Source organism: Coregonus clupeaformis, chromosome 1 (assembly GCF_020615455.1).
Source record: "Coregonus clupeaformis isolate EN_2021a chromosome 1, ASM2061545v1, whole genome shotgun sequence".
Classification (NCBI taxonomy): Eukaryota; Metazoa; Chordata; class Actinopteri; order Salmoniformes; family Salmonidae; genus Coregonus; species Coregonus clupeaformis.
In genome coordinates this window covers 50,328,867-50,354,018 of record NC_059192.1, presented here as the reverse complement: position 1 = coordinate 50,354,018, position 25,152 = coordinate 50,328,867, and the positions used below count along the sequence as shown (strand labels likewise).

Sequence of the window (25,152 nt, the reverse complement as noted above, 5' to 3'; positions counted from 1 at the left end):
TGTTATCGCAGGTGCAGTGAAATGCTTGTGTTTCTAGCTCCAACAGTGCAGTAATACCTAGAAATACAAAACAATACACACATAATACAAAAAATACAAAAGAAGAAATTAAGAAATAGTCCGGAATATAAATATATATAATAGTGTATAGACATTATGGGCAGTATGTGAATAGAACAGGTGTGTTCAGCAGTAGTTATATAGGATGAGCCATGACTAGAATACGGTATATACATATAAAGTGAGTAAAACAGTATGTAAACATTAATAAAGTGACCAGTGTTCAGTGGGAGCAGTCTCTAAGGTGCAGGGTAGAGTACTGGGTGGTAGCCGGCTAGTCACAGTGTCTAAGGTTCAGGGAAGGGTACTGGGCGGAAGCCAGCTAGTGGTGACTGTTTTAACTGTCTGATGGCCTGGAGATAGAAGCTTTTTATCAGTCTCTCATTCCCAGCTTTGATGCATCTGTACTGTCTCCGCCTTCTAGATGGTATCGGGGTGAACAAGCCATGGCTAGGGTGTCACTCTAATTCAGTGTCTCTGCGTGTCTTTCCTCCAGTTTGTCTTTGCCCAGGCCTGTAGAGAGATGGTAGTGAGCCCATCAGGCATGTGGCGCTGTGTCCATATGCTTCCCTCCATCCTCAGCCCAGCACAATCCTCTCTGCTGGCACACTTTAGTCATCACCACTGAGACTCATCATTTCCTTTGTGTTAGCACCTCCTGAGGCAGCAACTGCTCAAAAGCAGCTTTGTACACACACAGTATACCCATGCACATACACACATACAAACACATTCAATACTACCCTATACATACAGTGCATTGTGACAGTATTCAGACCCCTTGACCTTTTCCACATTTTGTTACATTACAGCCTTATTCTAAAATTTATTAAATATTTTATTTTCTCATCACTCTACACACAATACCCCATAATGACGAAGCGAAAACAGGTTTATAGAATTTTTTGCAAATGTATTACAAATAAAAAACAGAAATACCGTATTTACGTAAGTATTCAGACCCTTTGCTATGAGACTCGAAATTGAGCTCAGGTGCATCCTGTTTCCATTGATCATCCTTGAGATGTTTCTACCACTTGATTGGAGTCCACCTATGGTAAATTCAATTGATTGGGCATGATTTGGAAAGGCACACACCTGTCTATATAAGGTCCCACAGTTGACAGTGCATGTCAGAGCAAAAACCAAGCCATGAGGTCAAAGGAATTGTCCGTAGAGCTCCAATACTGGATTGTGTCGAGGCACAGATCTGGGGAAGGGTACCAAAACATTTCCCCAAGAACACAGTGGCCTCCATCATTCTTAAATGGAAGAAGTTTGGAACCACCAAGACTCTTCCTAGAGCTGGCCGCCCGGCCAAACTGAGCAATCAGGGGAGAAGGGCCTTGGTCAGGGAGGGGACCAAGAAGCCAATGGTCACTCTGACAGAGCTCCAGAGTTCCTCTGTGGAGATGGGAGAACCTTCCAGAAGGACAACCATCTCTGCAGCACTCCACCAATCAGGCCTTTATGGTAGAGTGGCCAGACGGAAGCCACTCCTCAGTAAAAGGCACATGACAGCCCGCTTGGAGTTTGCCAAAAGGCACCTAAAGACTCTCAGATCATGAGAAACAAGACCCTCTGGTCTGATGAAACCAAGATTGAACTCTTTGGCCTGAATGCCAAGCGTCACATCTGGAGGAAACCTGGCACCATCCCTACGGTGAAGCATGGTGGTGGCAGCATCATGCTGTAGGGATGTTTTTCAGCGGCAGGGACTGGGAGACTAGTCAGGATCGAGGGAAAGATGAACGGAACAAAGTACAGAGAGATCCTTGATGAAAACCTGTTCCAGGACCTCAGACTGGGGCGAAGGGTCACCTTCCAACAGGACAACAACCCTAAGCACACAGCCAAGACAATGCAGGAGTTTCTTTGGGACAAGTCTCTGAATGGTCTTGAGTGGCCCAGCCAGAGCACGGACTTGAACCCGATCAAACATCTCTGGAGAGACCTGAAAATAGCTGTGCAGCGACGCTCCCCATCCAACCTGACAAAGCTTGAGAGGATCTACAGAGAAGAATGGGAGAAACTCCCCAAATACAGGTGTGACAAGCTTGTAGCACCATACCCAAAAAGACTCAAGGCTGTAATTACTGCCAAAGGTGCTTCGACAAAGTACTGAGTAAAGGGTCTGAATACTTGTGTAAATGTGATATTTCAGTTTTACACTTTTAATACATTTGCAAAATTTTTAAAAACCAGTTTTTGCTTTGTCATTATGGGGCACTGTGTGTAGATGAGGAAAAATACAATTGAATACATTTTAGAATAAGGCTGTAACTTAACAAAATGTGGAAAAAGTCAAGGGGTCTGAATACTTTCCGATTGTACTGTACATATTGCATATACCGGTGCACAGGCTGACCTGGAGTAATTGGCTGAGCTCCTGCCCTAATCACAGGGCAGTGTATCACACAGGCACCAGGCTGACTACAATAAAACATACAGCCTTGCTATTTTACTGTATATAGTGTATCTGTATGTGTGTGTGTGTGTTTGCGCGCACATGTGCGTGTGTTTCGCTGTCTCTTGCTGTCTCTGTGTGATTATGCAACTGTGCACGCACATGTTGCTGTGTCTGTGTGTGTATCCATCTGTGTGTGTGTGTGTGTGTGTGTGTGTACAGTCGCTACTGTCTGTGATTAGGCAGCAGGGTGGATGATGAGACCTGTCAGCCCTGTCTCCCTGATCAGACCGTGTATGGCAGCCGTCTGCACCAGCGTACAGGGGCTTTCAGAAATACTCCACTGGCTCTGCTACTAGGCTCTGCTAGCTCCACCACTCCGCCACACTAAGCTAATTGAAGTGGGTATGTGCCAGAGCAGGCAGTGCAAGAGTGCACATCCCCAATCCTCCCCCTCCTTTCTCTTCCTCCTTTCTCCTCCTCCTCTTCTCTTCTTCGTGACAGGAATGTTCGCTGCTCGAGTGTCCCTGCTCATTTTCGGAGCGTGTGACGGCAGAATCGGAGCGAGGGATTTCAGGAGGCTTTCATTAGGGCACAACTGGTTTGTGCCCAGTGGGCCCCTGAGTCAACAACGACAGTGGGATATGAGCTGCTGCCCAATGGCTGGGCATCTAAATATGGCACCTCGTCCCCCAATGACATAACCCCCCGAGATTTAGCTCCCTATTTGTGCCCCAAAATGGCATCATCACAAATCACTGGAGCTGAAGTCCAACTTGTGATGGATTGATTTAGCTGGGATCAGAGCTCTGTAGGTGGATACAAAGCAGGTACACTGTAGAGAGAGAGAGCGAAGGATGAGAAGGAGGAGATGTATTATTCTGTAGAAAGCGCAGCTCCAGATGGCGTCTCTGTTTGAGCGCTCGCCCTCATCCCCCACCTCCTGACTGAACGTTCACTCTCGATGTGGTCGCCACTCACAGAGCCCCGTAATTACTATCACAGAAGGGTGTCGGACGATACTCTCTCTGTCTCTGTCTCGCACTCTGTCTGTCTCTCATGCGCTCAGTAACTTTTTTGTATTTTCTGTATGCACATCTTCCTCGCTCGTAAAAACAAAAAGCTTTTTGTCTTCGTTTGTCTGTCTCCAAGTCTCTGTTTTATCTCCTATCTGTGTGTGTGTGTGTGTGTGTGTGTCTGCTGCCCTTCCCATAAAGGACGGTGATATCATATCAATCTTGTGAAGAATGTGTATGTGTGGCGGCTTTAATCCGCAAAATACAAGTTTATGCAGAACTGCGTCAAACACACTCCAGGGCACAAAACAGGTGCACTGGAAAATACAAGGCACACGGGAAAATACTCCCGTCGAACAAAATACACGAGCTCCACCGAGCTTCACTAACCTTCACAATAAACAATCACCCACAAGGACAAGGGGGCAGAAGGAACACTTATACACAGACTAATTAGGGGATTAGAACCAGGTGTGTGTGATAACGAGACAAGACAATTGTGATGATGATTGGGGTGGCAGTGGTTAGTACTCCGGTGACGACGAACGCCGAAGCCTGCCCGAACAAGGAGGGGAGGCAGCCTCGGCCGAAGTCGTGACTCTCTCTCTCTCTCTCTCTCTCTCTCTCTCTCTCTCTCTCTCTCTCTCTCTCTCTCTCTCTCTCTCTCTCTCTCTCTCTCTCTCTCTCTCTCTCTCCTTCTCTCAGGATCACTTGGATGTGCATCACAAATGTCATCAGATCCTTGTCAGATTGGCACTGTTCCTTAATAGAGAAATGTCATGTTACCTTCTTGCACTAAATGTATACTTGTATGAGTCACTGTGTGTGTGTGTGTGAGTGTGTGTGGGGGGGGGGTCACAAGTGTGTCTGTGGGCGCGAGCTAAAGCATGTGTGTCCACATAGGCAGGTGGCAGCGTTGTGTTCTCAGTACTGCAGTAAGAGTAGCCCTTCGGGCCAGAGCAGGAAATTGATTGAATTCAGAGGGGTTTAAAAAGCTGACAAATCACCCAAAAAAACAGGTTTAAAACGCTGTAATAACGCTGTCCATAAATCACCAGTGACAGTTTAATCATCCTCAGGACTGTGGCCTAGTGTGACCACTGGACAATACTCAGGAATTGGCCAAAAGAAAACACAACCAAACATACACACACAATTCATTCACACCGATTTATGTCTCATAAATCAAGACATTCCTAGCATCAATAAAGATCTGCTCAGGGTCAAATATTAATCTGACAATTTAATTTAATTACCCAGCATGCTTTTATAAGATCACATCGTTTCCCTGAAATCATCCATTAAATTAACTTATATATTTTATCCCTACATTTCCCCTTCCACTTGCATTAGCTGGGGTTGACTTCTTATACGGCCCAGAGCTCTATTTCATCTGAGAGCTTGAAACAGCAGTGCTGTTGACGACTCAGAGTAATAACCGAAATGTGTGGGAGGGAGAAAATAAAAGCTGAAAGGGAGTCAATGTATCACCTTTCTGCATGTTTCGGCCCTTATCCCACCACATATCTAATGTGTTTTAAAGGCAGTAGTGGCATGGGAGAAAAACATGATTGTTATTTATGTACATAACAGACGAGGCCTATTCAGTGTGACATTTCACATGTAGGACTAAGCTATGTGTATAACTACGCTTGATGGTTTACTAAGATAATTTGGTTTGGAATCCGACCAGGCTCCGTCCCAAGGCCCCTTGGATTTGAAATTCTTTGCAATGCTCTAAAGTTGGTTTCCTTTCCCTCTTTAACACATTTCTCGACAATACCCCTAACACCACAACACATCTAAATGAGCTTTCTTTCTTTTATGTATCTAGCTGTTACTGTTACTCCCACACATTACAGTGACTTGTTGTGTATGACATCTGCCAAAATGAAGCTGCAGTGCTACTGTAGATAATTGCAACAATACCAACAGCAGCCATTCCATGAGCATTCATGGGAACTGAAATACAGATTATTCCTAGTCAATACCACTTGCTTGAGCCAGTGCTTTGTCTGAAGTGGTGTAGAGTAGAGAAGAGTTTCAGTGTTGTACATTTGTGTACATTTTAGCCATTAACAGACACTCTTATCCCTTATCCAGAGTGATAAGATTTACTCCTCTGGCTCCTATTGAAGGAAGTTTTCTCTGAGGGCTGTTTTCTCCCACAGTGCTAGCTTTACCATCCCACAGTCAAAAATCACCTTCCATTACAATAGACTAGTAAAGCCATCCACCAGCTGCAACCTCACTCTGCCATCACACTGGGCTCCCCGACATACTGGATCAATGTGATGATGATGGGCCTCTATACAATGACCATCCTCCCACACTGGTCAAGGCTGAGGTTAATGGAGGAGGCATTTGTACCTCTGTGTGTGTGTAGGTGTGTGTGTGGGTGCGTGAGGGTGTGTGGGTGCGTGTGTGGGTGCGTGTGTGTGCGTATGTGGGTGGGTGTTTGTGTGTGTGTGTTGGGGGGTGTGTGGGTGTGTGTGGGTGCTTGTGTGTGTGTGTGTGGGTGTGTGGGGGTGTGTGGGGGTGTGTGGGTGCTTGTGTGTGGGTGTGTGTGTGTGCGACTCCAGGAGTCCTCCTCCATATCAAAACATAGGTCCTCTGTTCCACCGTGTGTGAATGTCACATTGGTGTGTGTTTGTGGGTCTCGGTGGACCCTCCCTGCATGTGAAGAAACCAATAAGTCATGGATGTTGAGGGCGTATCAGTGTATCTATGTGAAGAAAGCATGGCAATATGGCAGGCAGTGTAATTACATCTCTCCCTCCTCCTTGGTTTGCCCCTGAGAATTGCATCAGAAGATTAATCTGTAATAGAATTAGCCCATTTGTGCCGCGGGACGGGGATATTTAATGTATTTTATGCAACAAACAGAGTTGGTCGTTTTAATGATCCTTTCCATCTTATTATAACGCTCTCTCTCTCACTCTCTATTGCTGTCACTCTTTCTCGCTCTTTCTCCATATCTCTCTCACTCTTTCGCTCTCTCTCTTTCACTCTCTCTCACTATCTCATTATATCTCCATCTCTTTTCTCTCTCCCTGTTTATCTCTCTTTCTCTCTACTTATCTTTTTTCCTTCTCTCTCTCATTCCTCCACTCTCCCTCTCTCCTTTTTCTCCTCAGGGAAAATATCAGTTGGTTTAAGAAATTGAGAGTTATTACCCCTTCATTAAATGACAGAATAGATCTAAAGTAATTTACTGTGATTATCTGTCCTCCATCTCCCTGCTTCTCCTCTGCAGTGCACACAGACCAGGTGAATGACATATCGTTTCCACAGTTTGTTCAGATGTGGCTCTTTTTCTCCTTTGCTTTTTCACAATCTCTCTCTTTCTCCCTCTTTTTAATTTAATATTTCTCAGTTTCTCTCTCTCCCTCTGTCTGCCTGTCTGTCTGTCTGTCTGTCTGTCTCTTTCTCCCCTCCCTGCTCCGCTCTCTCCTCTCTGTCAGCAGGACTACTGTATAGACTTTCTGCCATCTTTTTTTCTGCCACCGAGAGGTCTAAAACGAGGCCCACAGGCCCAGCAGGTAGACTTGTTTATTGAGGTCACGCCAGAGGTTACATGAATCCCCAGTCTGAGCTGTCTATTGTGTGTTTCGGTATTGCTCTGTAGCCTTCAAGTAAGCTTCTTAAATTGCTGTATATGTCATTTTCTATGCCTTCAGCTGTTGTTGGCATGCCATAGACACCCAATTCCTTAAACATGTGTGTGTGTGTGTGTGTGTGTGTGTGTGTATGTATTGTTGGATGAACTGATGTGGTGGATTGAAGTTATCTTTTCCAAGCATATGAGTGTATGCTTGGAAAATATGTCAATGTGTGCCTGTCTGTGTGAGATTGCATACATATATTTATTTTCGGTAATAGGGGTCCAATTGGCAGGCTTGATAGTTGACAGCTTTGATGACTTGGTATGCATTGTTTCGTTGTTGTTTTCATACTTTTCTTGAACGTTTCCACACTCATTGTAGATGGATGATGGTGGAAAGAAATACTCAATAATTACTTCAGAATCAAAGTCATTTCATACTATTTAGAGACGAAAGCCACCCAGTGATGTTGCATTCATACATGCATTTGAAACCTGTTTGTGGCCAGCTGTCTTCCTGCCACAGTATATTCTTTCAAGCAGACTATCACAGATGTGTTGCTTATGCATGAATGCCCATGGTGTTCTCCTCATAATGTGCTTTAGTCTGTGACCAGAGTTGTGGAGGTGAGAGCAGGTGTGGTAAGATCTTATGTCTGTAGATCAGTTGGAGATACAGTAGGGAGAACAAGTATTTGATACACTGCCGATTTTGCAGGTTTTCCTACTTACAAAGCATGTAGAGGTCTGTAATTTTTATCATAGGTACACTTCAACTGTGAGAGACGGAATCTAAAACAGAAATCCAGAAAATCACATTGTATGATTTTTAAGTAATTAATTTGCATTTTATTGCATGACATAAGTATTTGATACATCAGAAAAGCAGAACTTAATATTTGGTACCGAAACCTTTGTTTGCAATTACAGAGATCATACGTTTCCTGTAGGTCTTGACCAGGTTTGCACACACTGCCGCAGGGATTTTGGCCCACTCCTCCATACAGACCTTCTCCAGATCCTTCAGGTTTCGGGGCTGTCACTGGACAATACAGACTTTTAGCTCCCTCCAAAGATTTTCTATTGGGTTCAGGTCTGGAGACTGGCTAGGCCACTCCAGGACCTTGAGATGCTTCTTACGGAGCCACTACTTAGTTGCCCTGGCTGTGTGTTTCGGGTCGTTGTCAAGCTGGAAGACCCAGCCACGACCCATCTTCAATGCTCTTACTGAGGGAAGGAGGTTGTTGGCCAAGATCTCGCGATACATGGCCCCATCCATCCTCCCCTCAATACGGTGCAGTCGTCCTGTCCCCTTTGCAGAAAAGCATCCCCAAAGAATGATGTTTCCACCTCCATGCTTCACGGTTGGGATGGTGTTCTTGGGGTTGTACTCATCCTTCTTCTTCCTCCAAACACGGCGAGTGGAGTTTAGACCAAAAAGCTCTATTTTTGTCTCATCAGACCACATGACCTTCTCCCATTCCTCCTCTGGATCATCCAGATGGTCATTAGCAAACTTAAGACGGGCCTGGACATGCGTTGGCTTGAGCAGGGGGAACTTGCGTGCGCTGCAGGATTTTAATCCATGACGGCGTAGTGTGTTACTAATGGTTTTCTTTGAGACTGTGGTCCCAGCTCTCTTCAGGTCATTGACCAGGTCCTGCCGTGTAGTTCTGGGCTGATCCCTCACCTTCCTCATGATCATTGATGCCCCACGAGGTGAGATCTTGCATGGAGCCCCAGACTGAGGGTGATTGACCGTCATCTTGAACTTCTTCCATTTTCTATTAATTGCGCCAACAGTTGTTGCCTTCTCACCAAGCTGCTTGCCTATTGTCCTGTAGCCCATCCCAGCCTTGTGCAGGTCTACAATTTTATCCCTGATGTCCTTACACATCTCTCTGGTCTTGGCCATTGTGGAGAGGTTGGAGTCTGTTTGATTGAGTGTGTGGACAGGTGTCTTTTATACAGGTAACGAGTTCAAACAGGTGCAGTTAATACAGGTAATGAGTGGAGAACAAGAGGGCTTCTTAAAGAAAAACTAACAGGTCTGTGAGAGCCGGAATTCTTACTGGTTGGTAGGTGATCAAATACTTATGTCATGCAATAAAATGCAAATTAATTACTTCAAAATCATACAATGTGATTTTCTGGATTTTTGTTTTAGATTCTGTCTCTCACAGTTGAAGTGTACCTATGATAAAAATTACAGACCTCTACATGCTTTGTAAGTAGGAAAACCTGCAAAATCGGCAGTGTATCAAATACTTGTTTTCCCCACTGTAGCTATAGAAGATAGCTATAAGAGGTGCTTTCCCTATACGTCTCATACGGATGTCCTAAAACGCTTAATTCTTCAACTACTGTATAGGGAATATATTTCCTTACTGCCCCAGATTCTGTAGTTGTATGGTCCCGTATTGATCTTTATTTGTTATGGTGTTACTGGTATCCTTACCAATCTGTCTTGCACTGTATTGTGGCTTCTGTGTGACTACAACTATGTTGTCTGACTATCATCTGACTGACGTGTTTGTTTCTCCTCCTGTCCTCCAGAGATCAGCCGGGTACGGAAGGACATGTACAACGACACGCTAAACGGTAGCACAGAGAAGCGGAGCAGTGAGCTCCCTGATGCAGTGGGCCCCATCGTGCAGCTCCAGGAGAAACTCTTTGTGCCTGTAAAAGAGTACCCCGATGTGAGTACAATCTTTTGTCGGATTACACACACACATACGGAGATACTCACACACATGGGTCATCTCCCCACTGCTGCTAGCAGGGAAATGCACATACACGCACCTGAAGGACCACCACAAGTCTACGATGAAAAATTTATGTTTGCGTCAAGGCACTTTCCTAGATTAATATGAATAATATAATTGTGGGTAAACTGGGGGCAGCTGCATTCAGTATCAGCCTTATTGGATTACCAAGTTCTTACAAGTCTTAGTAATCTACTTTCCTCTGCATTAGAGGATGGGCCAATGTCCCAGTTATTGATTAGGTTAGGAGTTATGGGTGCAGTGGGATTCTGACTGGGCACCATGTAAACCTGGGGGATGGCTACTGTTATTGGATTGATCGTCCATATGTGAAGAATAGTCTCAGCTAGACTCTATTTATTGACATGGGCTTGAATCATGGCACTCAATTATTTATCTTAATATGAACCATACCAGTACTATCAGCACTACATTGTTGAAAGATACCAGTATGGTACAACAGTTTATATGAAACCATAAACTTGCGAAAGTTGCAATCTGTTTCAATACTTAATATATTATTTCTGAACTGCTGTGCTGTTTCTTTACCTCAGTATTGTTAGTCATTGTTGTATAAGTAGAAATTAAGAAACGAAAGAAATGCATCAGGTAGTGGGCTCCCGAGTGGCGCAGCTGTCTAAGGCACTGCATCTCCGTCACTACAGACCCTGGTTCGATTCCAGGCTATATCACAATCCGGCCGTGATTGGGAGTCCCATAGGGCGGCGCACAATTGGCCCAGCGTCGTCCGGGTTTGGCCAGGGTAGGCCGTCATTGTAAATAAGAATTTGTTCTTAACTGACTTGCCTAGTTAAATAAAGGTTAAATAAAAAAATTGGTGGAAGATTGCGTCATCTACATAAGTCTTCACATTGAACTTACCTCAACCGTTTGTGTGTGTATGTTCTGACTCACACCTGAAACTATCTGCCTAGTAGTTAACAAATCTTTCAAGCAATCGCCCTCAGATCCTGCTCGCCTAAACCAGGGGGAGCGAGCCGAGCTCCAAGCTGATTGATCCCAATTAACTTGTTTCTCTGAGTGGCTGACTCTTGCGTGGGCAGCATTAATGGAGGTGAGTCATTGGAGGTTTAAACACACCGCTCCAGTCCGCATTAGTCTATTGTATTTCTGCTGAGGTTTTAAGGCTTTTAAAGGTTGTTTATGCCACCATATTTCACCTGGGGGAACAGCCCTGATACAGACCGCCTCCTATTGACCACCCAAAAACTGGTTGAATCAACAATGTTTCCACGTCATTTCAACCAAAGAATTCAATGTGATGACGTTGAATCAATGTGGAAAATGGATTGGATTTGTAAAAAGTCATAAACGTAAGGAAATATCATCTGTTTTTTAGCTAACGTTTAACCTAAATCCAATGATATGGTGAATTTTTTTGTTTTGTTTTTCACGATGAATTCACGTTAGTTGACAACTCAACCAAATTTTAATCAAAACTAGACGTTGAACTGACGTCTGTGCCAAGTGGATTTTGTACAGAACTGCCTCTTTTTGTTGTTGTTATGAATTTGTAATAGATTGTGAATATGGATATTGTGGTAAATATAGTTGATATATGAATTGATTTAGGTTTGGTGACATTCCTTTAGGAATTTAGGGGCACTGTTTTAAAGGAGTTGAGTGGCTATAGGTGGGGTGAGATAATGTGTCTCTGCAGTCTGTCGGCCTGTATTGGATGTAGGTGGTGTGAGAAAATGTTGTAGGTCTCTTGAGTCTCTCTCTCTCTTTGCCAGTCAGTGTGTCTTGGCCTGCTCTTCTAGTCTCCGGTAAAGGACAGCAGCAGCAGAGTGAGTGTCAATACTGTCCTTGCTGCTCTGAAGGACCGGGAGGATCATTATTACTGATGATGGGTTCATTAGGAACACCTAGAGATTAAATGAGAGGGCTTCAAATAGCCGCCAGCTGAGAGTGCTGGAGCCTGGAGCCCTCTGTGTGTGTGTGTGTGTGTGTGTGTGTGTGTGTGTGTGTGTGTGTGTGTGTGTGTGTGTGTGTGTGTGTGTGTGTGTGTGTGTGTGTGTGTGTGTGTGTGTGTGTGTGTGTGTGTGTGTGTGTGTGTGTGTGTGTGTGTGTGTGTGCGTGCGTGCGTTTGCGTACCTATGTGTGTGTGTGTGGTTTTGTGTGTGTACGTTTGCACACCTACAGTATGTGTGTGTGTGGTTTTGCGTACATGCTTATCATTACTGATAATTATAATTACTGACAATAAGTGTTGATAGTGTTCGTGACCTAGTTGAGAGGTGTGAGGAAAGCTTCTTTATTTTAACTCAGAATAAAGAATACGGGGTTATAACATTCTATCATTTGGAGAGTAGTGTTATGGTTGAGGACCAGCACCTCTTTGCTAATTGCAGAGGACCCCCATGTAGGAAATCATTAACTTCAAACTATCAGCTCTAAAAGCGTCTGTTAATGGCTCTTCATGGAGCTGCTTCTGAAGCACTCCAATTCTAGCACCGGGTGGCGTGGGAGGAGGGAGGGATGGTGTGTGCGTAAATGTAGGTGGAAGGGGGGGAGTTTACTGTGGGATGCCCATTACCTCCACCTGGAGGGTAATGGTTAAGGGCAGGCATGGGGTGCTACCCTGGAGAGGGAGGAGGGGTAGAGGGAGTAATGGTGGGGTTTAAGGAGGGAGGGAGTGGAAGTGTCACAATCAAGGATAGGGTGGGAGAGTTGTTGGGAGGTTGGAGAGGTGTTGATATTTGTATTTGTATTTATGATGGATCCCCATTAGCTGCTGCCAAATATATTTTATATTTGAGATTCTTCAAAGTAGCCACCCTTTGCCTTGATGACAGCTTTCCACACTCTTGGCATTCTCTCAACCAGATTCACCTGGAATGCTTTTCCAACAGTCTTGAAGGAGTTCCCACATATGCTGAGCACTTGTTGGCTGCTTTTCTTTCACTCTGCAGTCCAACTCATCCCAAACCATCTCAATTGGGTTGAGGTCAGGTGATTGTGGAGGCCAGGTCATCTGATGCAGCACTCCATCACTCTCATTCTTGGTCAAATAGCCTGGAGGTGTGTTGGGTCATTGTACTGTTGAAAAACCGATGATAGTCCCACTAAAACGCAAACCAGATGGGATGGAATATTGCTGCAGAATGCTGTGGTAGCCATGCTGGTTAAGTGTGCCTTGAATTCTAAATAAATCACAGACAGTGTCACCAGAAAAGTACCCCCACACCATCACACCTCCTCCTCCGTGTTTCACGGTGGGAACCACACATGCGGAGATCATCAGTTCACCTACTCTGCGTCTCACAAAGACATGGCTATTGGAACCAGAAATCTCAAATTTGGACTCATCAGACCAAAGGACAGATTTCCACCGGTCTATTGTCCATTGCTTGTGTTTCTTGGCCCAAGCAAGTCTCTTCTTATTATTGGTGTCCTTTAGTAGTAGTTTATTTGCAGCAATTCGACCATGAAGGCCTGATTCACGCAGTCTCCTCTGAACAGTTGATGTTGAGATGTGTCTGTTACTTGAACTCTGTGAAGCATTTACTTGGGCTGCAATTTCTGAAGCTGGTAACTGTAATGAACTTATCCTCTGCAGCAGAGGTAACTCTGGGTCTTCCTTTCCTGTGGCGGTCCTCATGAGAACCAGTTTCATCATAGCGCTTGATGGTTTTTGTGACTGCACTTTAAGAAACGTTCAAAGTTCCTGACGTTTTCCGGATTGACTGACCTTCATGTCTTAAAGTAATGATGTACTGTCATTTCTCTTTGCTTATTTGAGCTGTTCTTGCCATAATATGGACTTGGTCTTTTACCAAATAGGGCTATCTTCTGTATACCAACCCTACCTTGTCACAACACAACTGATTAGCTCAAACACATTAAGAAGGAAAGGAATTTCAAAAATTAACTTTTAAGAAGGCACACCTGTTAATTGAAATGCATTCCAGGTGACTACCTCATGAAGCTGGTTGAGTGAATGCCAAGAGTGTGCAAAGCTGTCATCAAGGCAAAGGGTGGCTACTTTGAAAAATCTCAAATCTCAAATATATTTTGATTTGTTTAACACTTCTTTGGTTACTACTTGATTCCATATGTGTTATTTCGTAGTTTTGATGTCTTCACTATTATTCTACAATGTAGAAAATAGTAAAAATAAAGAAAAACCATTGAATGAGTAGGTGTGTCCAAACTTTTGACTGGTACTGTACATGTGAGTTGATGATGAATGTGTGTGTGAGATGAGTTGGGGGAATTGGGGCAGGGGAGTCGCGGCCTGGTCTGACTGATAAAGAGAGAAAACATTCTCTCATGTCCCACCCTCGTCTCTGGGACAGGAGAGCAGCGGCACGGAAATTAATTTTCCCCTTCAAACTCCTCGCAGCGCTGCTGCCACTGTCTTGGCAGCCCACACCCATTCCAATTTGCTGAACAATGTTATTAGGCAATGAAAGACAGGAATCCAGAAGAGCATTGCCTCACACTGAGTTTTTATTATTGTCATTCATTTGGGTATTTCGGTGTGTGTGTGTTTGTATCTTTGTGCGTGTGTGTGTGTGAGCGTGCGCATGTGTGTGCGAGAAAGAGTGTGTGTGCGTGAGAAAGGAAGGGGGAATAGTGTGGTTAATGGATTCTAGTGGACTATAAATACATTTCAGGAGTTTGTGGGGACAAAGCTTTTAATTGTGCAAATACAACAGTGTGAGGTGGAGGGTGGAGGGACAGACAGTGGAAATGAGCTGTTGTCATCAATCATTTGGTTGCTGCTTGTCCTTTTCTGGGTCATGCTCATCCACAGCAGAGATGAGAGAGAGACCATCACTGATTATTAATCATTAGAAGCATGTGCGGCTGGATTCATTCTCCCTCAGTACTCTCATTTGGCCTTGGCCATCCTTCACAAACCTCAAGGAGGGAGGGAGAGCGGAAGGGAGAGAGGGAGAGAGAGAGGGAGGGATAGAGACAGGGAGGGAAGGAGAGAGAGTGGAGATAAGCAAGCGGGGAGGGAGAGGGGGGAGAAAAGTCTTGGAAGTCTGTGTGTGTGTATGTGTGCATATGCGCATGTGTCTCTGTATGTACTGTATGTCCCCTCTCTCTCCCTGTTTGAAGAAGAAGTACTTTAGCAGAGAGACAGCATCAGTGGATGTAATTATCCATCACTCCAGGTGTCATACTTTTAATTGTGTGACGTAGAGAGACCCAAACTGGACTGGGACTGTAGATTGACCAGCTGCTTTTCCATGTGTTTCTCGTGTTTGTGTGGTTGGGTGGGGTGTGGGCGTGTGTTGGTGCATGTCCCTGCGTAGGTGTTTGTGTGTGTGTGTTTGTCCGCACACTTGTTTGTGTGTGAGAGAGAGACAGAGGGAGAGAGGGCAGGGAGGAATGACCTTGATTTTAAGAGGGCAGTCCTCCCTCCCATCCCTGCTGCGTGAGGTCCACTTGAGGTGCAGAGAAGATTGAGAAGTGAGTAAAGGGGTGAGAGAGGAGGAGAGGAGGGAGAGCTGTCTGTTATTAGGTGAGCTATGCGGTATAAATTAGCCCCCTCATTATTGTGATGATAATAAACGGAGCTAGACACAGGGGAGACGCAGGGGAGAGAGGAAGGTGCCAGCAACACAAGCATGGCTAATGAAGGTTCATTAGGGTTCATTAGGACATTAGGACCGCTAAGACAACACACAGCATCATCACCCAGGAGGGGATGAGGCTCACCTCATTCTGTCATCCACCGTGAACCGTTTAGAAATTACAGTACTTTGTGTACATAGTCCCCCCATTTTAGGGGACCAAAAGTATTTGGACAAATTCACTTATGTGTATTAAAGTAGTAAAAAGTGTATTATTTGGTCCCATATTCCTAGCACACACTACAAACTTGTTGGATGCATTTGTTTTGGTTGTGTTTCAGATTATTTTGTGCCCAATAGAAATGAATGGTAAATAATGTAGTGTAATTTTGGAATCACTTTTATTGTAAATAAGAAAATAATATGTTTCTTTACACTTCTACATTAATGTGGATGCTACCATGATTACGGATAATCATGAATGAATCGTGAATAATGATGAGGGAGAAAGTTAGAGGCACAAAGATCATACCCCCAAGACATGCTAACCTCTCACCATTACCAATAACAGGGGAGGTTAGCATTTTTGGGGGGGTATGATATTTATATCTCTGTAACTTTCTCATTGAATGTTTTCATATTTATCTGCAGATAATCGCCAAAAAGCAGTAGCCTACCAGTATGCAAATGAAGGAGCCAAAAGAACGTCTCTCTCACCGAGGCGATTCGGTTCCATTCACCTAAAATATCTGTTCAAAAAGAGCTGTTTGCCCATCACTAGGCTACACTGATGAGTCACTTTAAAGGGAAAGGGGGATACCTAGTCAGTTGTACAACTGAATGCATTCAACTGAAATGTGTTTTCCGCATTTAATAATAATATGCCATTTAGCAGACGCTTTTATCCAAAGCGACTTACAGTCATGTGTGCATACATTTTTACGTATGGGTGGTCCCGGGGATCGAACCCACTACCCTGGCATTACAAGCACCATGCTATACCAATTGAGCTACAGAGTACCACTCTGAATCAGAGATGTGCAGGGGGCTGCCTAAATCGACATCCACGTCATCGGCGCCCGGGGAGCAGTTGTTGTTGGGGGTTAACTTGTCCTGATGCAATACCATGAATATATAACTACGTTGTATGATTTATGAATAGCAAAGGGATATAGGAGATCGACTTTATTCAGTCAGTTCCACCCCTTTTATACAGTAGCCAACACAAGCTGTTCGGTCGTCAATCAAAGAACAGTAAATAGCCTATGAAACATGCAAAATAAAATAATCATTAATAATTAAGTGGATTTCAACTCATCGTTACTACTTACATTACGTGGGATGTGTAAATTAACTCACAGGAGACGATGAAGAAGCATCATGCTCTCCCTCCATGGAAGAAATTTGACTGCAGCCAACCACAGCGCACAAAAATAACACAGGTACAGAGAGGCGGGACGGACAGCATTCTGACAAACCAGCAGTGTTTCCCTGTCATTGCTCGCTTTGTGACTGACAAGCGCCTGTCCTATCAAAAGATCACTAGAAGATGCATATTGTTCATTCTAGCGGGAGAAGGCTATAAGGACTTTTCTGACTAGCGAATTGAAACGTTTAAGTGAAAAGAAACCTAGTTAATTTATGAAGTGGAAAAAGTAGCTAATGGAAAATACTGTTTCATGTTCAAACACACTTAAAATATATGTGAATGTCCTTTGGTATGATAAGGTCAATAATCACACGCACATTCACACAAACTCACCTTCTCCTGAAAGAGCTATCTGGCCTTTCTTCCTGCACGCTCGCCCTCTTGTCCTCTGTAATAATGAAAACAAAAGACATCCTGCAGAAGGGAATTAGAGCAGAGTGCTATTAGAAGTCATGCAATAATTAATTTGCCTATTAAAGTGGCTAGCTCGTTTATCTTCATAAAATACTAAGATCAGTGTGAGTCTCTGCCGGTTGGTCCAGCATGCTCCCAGTATAAAATGGCCCTAATTACTTTCGGCTTTTATTGTAGTTGATGGAAAACACACTTAATCTCCACTGCCCAGATTGGATAAATAGGCCGATTTTAGTCCTTTAAAAGCAGATATTAGACATTCCATTAGCTTCAATGGATTTTCTTACTCTCCACTTCCTTCCCTCTCTCTCTCTAGTTTAGGGGGAGCAGTGAGGAGTGGAGGTGAGGTGGGTTGTGTCGTTGCTGCAGGCCACTGACTCAATCTGTCTCTGTCCTGTTGGCCTCTCCGGCTGGCTGCTGCAGTTAGGCTGCTCTCCCTCTCTGATCAATACTATGGATGGGAGTTGGATCCACCATTTTACTACAATGATTTGAACCACTCCATCCACCCTGTCCAGTGTCCACCCGTCCACCCTAGAAATGTCGGAAATCGTGCTGTTGGGCCGAGATTGTGGGAGACTCACTTGCTTTATAAATACATGGACAGTGTGTGTTTGACCCCAGTGCACCTGCTGTGGGCCTTTGTTGGTTCTTTAAAAGGAAGATAATGCCCATTGTGATCCTGAGTGAGCTGCAGCTGCCATTTGGATCACTCAGCGCCTGACAGATAAGGTTAAACACAGGAAGATAGGGCTGGGACGATACCAGTATCGCAATATTCTTTCCTTGGCAAAACCCTGCTTTGTGTTAAATATTGCGACTCTGGATGACAACATAATGACGTTTGTTTCCTAAATTACGGCAGTTTTCCTAAAGAAGTTAAATTGTGTATTTTGTTTCCTTGCCACGATACTAACGAGTATCGCGATACTGGTATCGTCCCAGCCCTACTGGAAGAGGGGTAGGGGTACACCCTCCACAAAGACTATTCCTGTCTGAAGCACACTAACCCTACCAATGCTGATAACCTCCACGCAAATCCCTTCTCTCACATTGCCAGTCACTCGCCCAGATTTTGCCTGACAAGATGGGAGATGGGATTCTAATTCCGCACTTTTTATTCTCCTCCTCTTAAAACACATGCAGACGCAAGGACACACACACACACACACACAGACACACACACACTACTGTCCTCTCAAAACACACACAGACAGACACACACACTACTGTCCTCTCAAAACACAAACAGCCTCACGTTCCCCGATTCCTCACCTCAGTCCTACTCGGAGGCATTCATCACTACCAAATGCATCAAAGTACTGTACTTGGCGTGATGGGTTAGGAGACTTGGAACTCAATGCTGGGCAGAGGAGGATAGGAGAGAGGGATGCTCCTAAAGGTGGGATATCAGAATGCAGGTGACAGAGGCAAACCGGAGGGGGTTGAGTAGTGTTGCTTCGAGTCCCCTTTCACCTTCATGCTGTCACTTGCACTCTGTTGCACCGGGTTGTGTCACATGAATAAGTCAGATGCTCTTTCATGACCCATTTTACGGAGGAGCGAATGTTTGACTATGATAATGCATTTTAACTTTTCATGCTTTGGCATACTAGAAGGGCTCAGATATCTGAACGGAAGGCTCAAATATTTTGTTCAAACGTGGTAGGTAGGGAAATGGCATTTACAGTACATGATCTTCATCATCATCATCATCATGACAGCCAAGGTCTAAGAGACAGAGCCTGCTACTATCCTGAATCTCCTGGCAGCTGCCCTGAGAGTGTCTTCTGAATTGTAGGCTGAAAGTGATGATTGTTCCATGGCTGATGGCTCTGTATTGCACTGAACACTACAGTATGGTACAGAGAGACCTGCGTCAGAGAGTGGAGATAGCTACTGGCTATTTGATTTCCCTTCCCTGTGAATTTGAGCTGAGCTGTACTTATGAAAATGAGGAAGTCTTGTGGTTTCTATGATTGTTCAGGCCCAAATGGCACCTTGGAACATATTTTATCCAGGAGACAAGAAAGCATGATTGACTAGAGTCACACCTCTGACTGAGCTTTCAAGCACCATTATGAAAACCTGTATACTTCTGTGATGCCCAATCAAAGTGAGATTGCAAAGTGAAGTCAAGGAAATTATCTTAAATGGCAGGTATTAATGATTATGCAGAATGCTGGCTCTATGGAGTGACCTGTATCCCTATGCTTAGATATGGTCTTTGTTGTTTCATCTCATTGGGTAGGGGTGTGTGTATTGTGTATAGAGGCATAGTACATGGCAAAGCAGCAGAATGTGCCCTTTTCAACCATGCCAGGTGCAAACTCCTTACTTTGGCAGCTGACAAACGGCTAAAACAACTGGGTTTTCAGCGAGGGCAGAAACGCATAGAAAGACAGCATGCGGTCTGTTTATTCTGTCCATCTCCCACCAGCTCCACTCAGTCAATTTGTTTACATCTCTGTTAGTGAGCATTTCTCCTTTGCCAAGATAATCCATCCTCCTGACAGGTGTGGCATATCAAGAAGCTGATTAAACAGCATGATCTTTACACAGGTGCAGCCACAAATGTCTCAAGTTTTGAGGGAGCGTGCAATTGGCATGCTGACTGCAGGAATGTCCACAAGAGCTGTTGCCAGATAATTGAATTTTCATTTCTCTACCATAAGCCACCTCCAACGTCGTTTTAGAGAATTTGCCAGTATGTCCAACCGGCCTCACAACTGCAGACCAGGTGTATGGAGTCGTGTGGGCGAGCGGTTTGCTGATGTTGTTAACAGAGTGCCCCATGGTGGCGGTGGGGTTATGGTATGGGCAGGTTTAAACTAGGGACAACAAACATAATTGCATTTTATCGATGGCAATTTGAATGCACAGAGATACTGTGACGAGATCCTGAGGCCCATTGTCGTGCCATTCATCTGCCGCCATCACCTCATGTTTCAGCATGACAATTCCCGGCCCCATGTCGCAAGGATCTGTACACAATTCCTGGAAGCTGAAAATGTCCCAGTTCTTCCATGGCCTGCATACTCACCTGACATGTCACCCATTGAGCATGTTTGGGATGCTCTGGATCGACGTGTATGACAGCAAGGTTCCAGTTCCTGCCAATATCCAGCAACTTCGCACAGCCAAGAGGAGGAGTGGGACTACATTCCACAGGCCACAATCAACATCCTGATCAACTCTATGCGAAGGTGTCACGCTGCATGAGGCAAATGGTGGTCACACCAGATACTGACTGCTTTTCTGATACACGCCCCTTGCTTTTTTTAACGTATCTGTGACCAACATTTGCATATCTGTGTTCCCAGTCATGTGAAATCCATAGATTAGGGACTAATGAATTTATTTAAACTGTAACTCGGTCAAATCTTTGAAATCTTTGCATGTTGCGTTTATATTTTTGTTCAGTATATCTTCCAGCCCCCAGACCTCATTTGAATGGATTGTCGATACTTCAGGCTCAATTATTTGTGTTGCATAGCACTTTGATAGCCATAGAGGAGGGAGTAACTATAGTAGTCCATATGTTTCCCACAGCTCTTCGTAACTTACATCCTGTAGTGTCAAGTCGACTCTGATTCAAAACACTATCAAAGTGAATGTACAGATGTAGGATCTTAATTTGATCACCCTGTTGCAGGAGAACTTTCCTACAATGCAGGAAATGTAAACCTTGTAGTTTATTTGAGGTTTAAAAAAGGCTACTGAAGTTTGTATTTTCCACTTTTTAAATTCCATCTAGATTTTCCCTTACGAAAAATTTATCAACCCATACAAAAATCTCCATTAATTATAATCCAAATCAAATCTAATTTTATTTGTCACATGCGCTGAATACAACAGGTGTAGACCTGTTTTTTTTACCGTTAAGTGCTTACCTTTCTCAACAATGCAGAGTTAAAAAGTATAAAATGTGCTAATAAAAATAGAAAAGAGTAACACAATAAATAACAATAACGAGTCTATATACAAGGAGTACCGGTACTGAGTCCACATAATAATTCACATTTCCTGATGCTGCAGGATTATTTTCCTGCTGTAGCAAACTGGCTCAAATTAAGATCCTACATCTGTATTGACATGAAGTGATCAATGGAGATAATGGTGAATGCCAATCTATAAAACCTTTCATTGTTCTTGTCTGTTTTTATTGTATCCAGTAGGTCTTGTTGCTCTGTTTCGCTTGTATCCAGTGGGTCTTGTTGCTATATACTTTGATAGTGACTATCAGTCAATCAATCTGCCAGTCAGTCAGTCAGTCTGTCTCTCTTGTCCTTTAAGTCCCAGGACCTGTCTGTGTGTCAGTCTCAGTCCCAGCTCATCGATATGCAGCAGCCGTCATGAGTCTTGACTGACAGGCAGTGTAAGGTCCAGTGAGGAGAAGAGCAGAGAGGAGCTGCTGATCGATGGGCGAACGATTGCTGAGCTTTATCTTGTCAGCGGCGGCTGGTCGCAAGGCGCTCCCGATATCGGCTGCTTTTCAGCCGCCATCGAGCGCCATTGTGTAAGAGCCCTGGGCGGGTGATGTGGGCATGAGATTACAGCGAGGTGGGAGGGGCTACCTCGTCTGCATCATCGCCTTGTTTTCTCGTTCTTTCTCTCTGTTTCCGTATCTTTGTATCTGATCCCTCTCTCTTCTCAACGTGTCAGGGTTGAGAAAATCAGTTAACATTTCGATTACAGATATGTTTCAACTGTCTACTATGTCCTCATACATATCAATGATACATTGGCATGTTGAAGAACTTCTAAGCTCTGGTTCTAATTTGTGTGTGTGTGTGTTTCTCTGGCAGTTTAACTTTGTGGGCCGTATCCTGGGACCACGGGGGCTGACAGCCAAGCAGCTGGAGGCAGAGACAGGATGTAAAATCATGGTGCGCGGAAAAGGCTCCATGAGGGACAAGAAGAAGGTAAGGCGAGCACACACACACACACACACACACACACACACACACACACACACACGGACACACACTTGTTTTTCTATCCTCTTGGGGACCTAAAATTGATTCCCATTCAAAATCCTATTTTCCCTAACCCCTAACCTTAAACCTAACCCTAACCTTAACCTGTAACCCAAACCCTAAACATTTACATTTACATTTTAGTCATTTAGCAGACGCTCTCTCGCGATTTACAGTTAGTGAGTGCATACATTTTTTCATACTTGGGTTAGGTTTTTCATAAACCTAACCCCTAACCCTAAACCCCTAAATTTAAAATAGCCTATGTCCTTATGGGGACAAGGGAAATGTCCCCACAAGGGAGTTTTTTTCTTCTTGTTTTACTATCCTTGTGGGGACTTTTGGGGATTTCAGGCCACCACGAGGATAGAAGAACAAGATCACACACACACACACACACACACACACGCACACACACACACACACGCACACACACACACACACACACACCCCGACACACACACACACACACACACAGGCACTATAAGCTCACCCTCACACACAGATATGCTATTTTACAAAGTAAAACCTTACTTTGTTTTCTCTCGTTATCGATCATGTCAGCAATTGACCTCCCTAATCTCTCATCTTTTCTCAGATGCTTTCCGTTGATACAGGCTCTAGTCATTGTGTCAAACTGGTAGAGTGTGTTTTCATACGGTGTGTATGAACGGTACTACTATCCTCCCAGGGGTGTGTCCACTAGTCTGCAGGGGTGTGTCCACTAGTCTGCAGGGGTGTGTCCACTACTCTGCAGGGCCGTCTGAAGAGCTCAGCTATTTCCTTCTATTGGGAAACAACAATCATTCCCCCAGGCTGCACCGTGGCTCTGAGAGGGGCAGGTGTTCAAACATTGTCATTGGCCTCAGATCTGTGGGGCCCAGCAGCAGTGGGGTAGAGGGGCCCCCAGTCCAGCCTGGCCCTGTCCCTGAAACGTCACCATGTTGGGGCGGTGTGATCTTCTAACCCTGGCCCCTGCAGGATGGGTCATCCATGCTCCTCTTAGGCATACACACACACGTGCGCACGGACACTTGGACAATTACACACACGTGCGCATACGCACACACGGACACGCACACAGACATTTATTTATGTCCCATCTTTCTCTTTTCAGAGAAAGGTCAGTTTTTGTTTCCACTGTATAAGCAGGGCCTGGCCTTCTATTTGGACAAGTGGTGTTAGTGGAGATGATTATCTGAGCTCTTCCACAGAGTCCCAGTGGGGGCGCTAGCAGAAAAAATAAAACAAGTGTCTCTGATATCCATGTTGTGGTCTCCTGCACTCCTCCACATCTGCTTCAGCTCGCCATCCTGCAGAAACCCAGCTGCTCTATCTGTATCATATCTCTCACCACAGAGCTGGAGAGGCTCTCTCTTTAGTCAAACCGCTATGTTGTTAGTGATTAACTGTATTACAGGGTAAGTCAAACTACTGGTCTTTCTCACATCATAAAGCACAGTCAATGACCCCCTCTAACCTTTTTATTCCCAGTCTCTTTCTCTGTCTTCCCCTCTTTCCCTCTCTCTGTTTCATTTTCTGTCTTTCTCTCCATCTCTCTTTCTCTTTCTCTTTCTCTTTCTCTTTCTCTCTCTCTCTCTCTCTCTCTCTCTCTCTCTCTCTCTCTCTCTCTCTCTCTCTCTCTCTCTCTCTCTCTCTCTCTCTCTCTCTCTCTCTCTCTCTCTCTCTCTCTCTCCCCCTCTCTGTGACTGAAGGGCATTGTTGTTGCAATGGTTATTGGGTTCCATGCTACCTGCACGCAATTTATTAGATTACCGGGCAGCACAGAGGCAGGTGTCCTTGTCCTCTGCGTAATGTCTCATGCCACATACACACTCCTTAAGTGAAACAAATGCCTGCTGACACAGATTGGGTCTTGTGGAATGCAGAAGGCAGTGGAAACACAGCCCCACCACAGCAGCCAGCCAATAGATAACAATTGAGAAGCAGCATTCCCACACTAACTTACATAACCATAGGATGTGTGTTAGGACTCCAATTATACCAGGGCTACGCGAAACCACACAAAACATGTATACAGGGATTTCTCAGTTACGACAGAAAATCCTGCTATATTAAAATTTAAAATACCAAAGTTGAATTCTGAGAATATAAATATAGCGATCGTTGGAGAGCTTGGTGTAAGGTCAGCCCTGGAAGTGGGGTGATGTTTGAGACAAATGGTGACACAGCAGGTGATGTCTACAGCCTTAGAGTGGGCGGGGTCTCAGCAGCGCTGGGCATTGATTGGATGAGAGAGTGCCTCAGTGTCTCTCAGTGTGTCAGCCAAAGCAGTGTGACAGACATTAGTGCTCTGTTGTGTGACTGTTGTGTGCTCTGATGCTATGGGAAGGAGGCTAGCTTAATTAATTGTGCGTCCATGACCAGTGGTAATAAAGGCAGCAGACTAGGACGGGGGCCAGCAGTGGGCTGTACTGTGGATCACTGGCAGCAGTAGCGGCACTGCCACCATAGCTGCTGCTGGCACTATAAGCTGGTGAAAAATATCACAGAGACATACACCTACTCTACACATTCTGTTTACGTCTCTCTCTCTCTCTCTCTCTCTCTCTCTCTCTCTCTCTCTCTCTCTCTCTCTCTCTCTCTCTCTCTCTCTCTCTCTCTATCTATCTCTCTCTCTCTCTCTCTCTCTCTCTCTCTCTCTCTCTCTCTCTCTCTCTCTCTCTCTCTCTCTCTCTCTCTCTCTCTCTCTCTCTCTCTGCTTTGCACACAGACATGAGCACACACACATAACCAACCACACATGTCATTGTCCTTACAATAGCTTTCAGCCAGACTCTGTCTTCCACTGCTATAGGCCCTCTGGCTATTACAGTTACTATGACTGTCAGAGTGGCTTCACACAGATCTACTCTACTCTAGTCCCATACCCACACTGCCTACTCTACTCACACAGCACATCGCT

At 44.6% G+C, this 25,152-nt stretch overlaps 1 protein-coding gene across 6 annotated transcripts in view; it reads left to right on the top strand.

The window, feature by feature from the left end:
- Positions 1-25,152, top strand: part of LOC121569466 (protein quaking) — an 82,561-nt gene that overhangs the window by 10,811 nt on the left and 46,598 nt on the right. For all 6 annotated transcript variants that reach the window (XM_041880482.2, XM_041880464.2, XM_041880491.2 and 3 more), the window contains exons 2-3: positions 9,644-9,786; positions 22,056-22,172. In XM_041880482.2, coding sequence (XP_041736416.2) covers positions 9,644-9,786; positions 22,056-22,172 — 260 coding nt within the window. The remainder of the gene's footprint in view (positions 1-9,643; positions 9,787-22,055; positions 22,173-25,152) is intronic.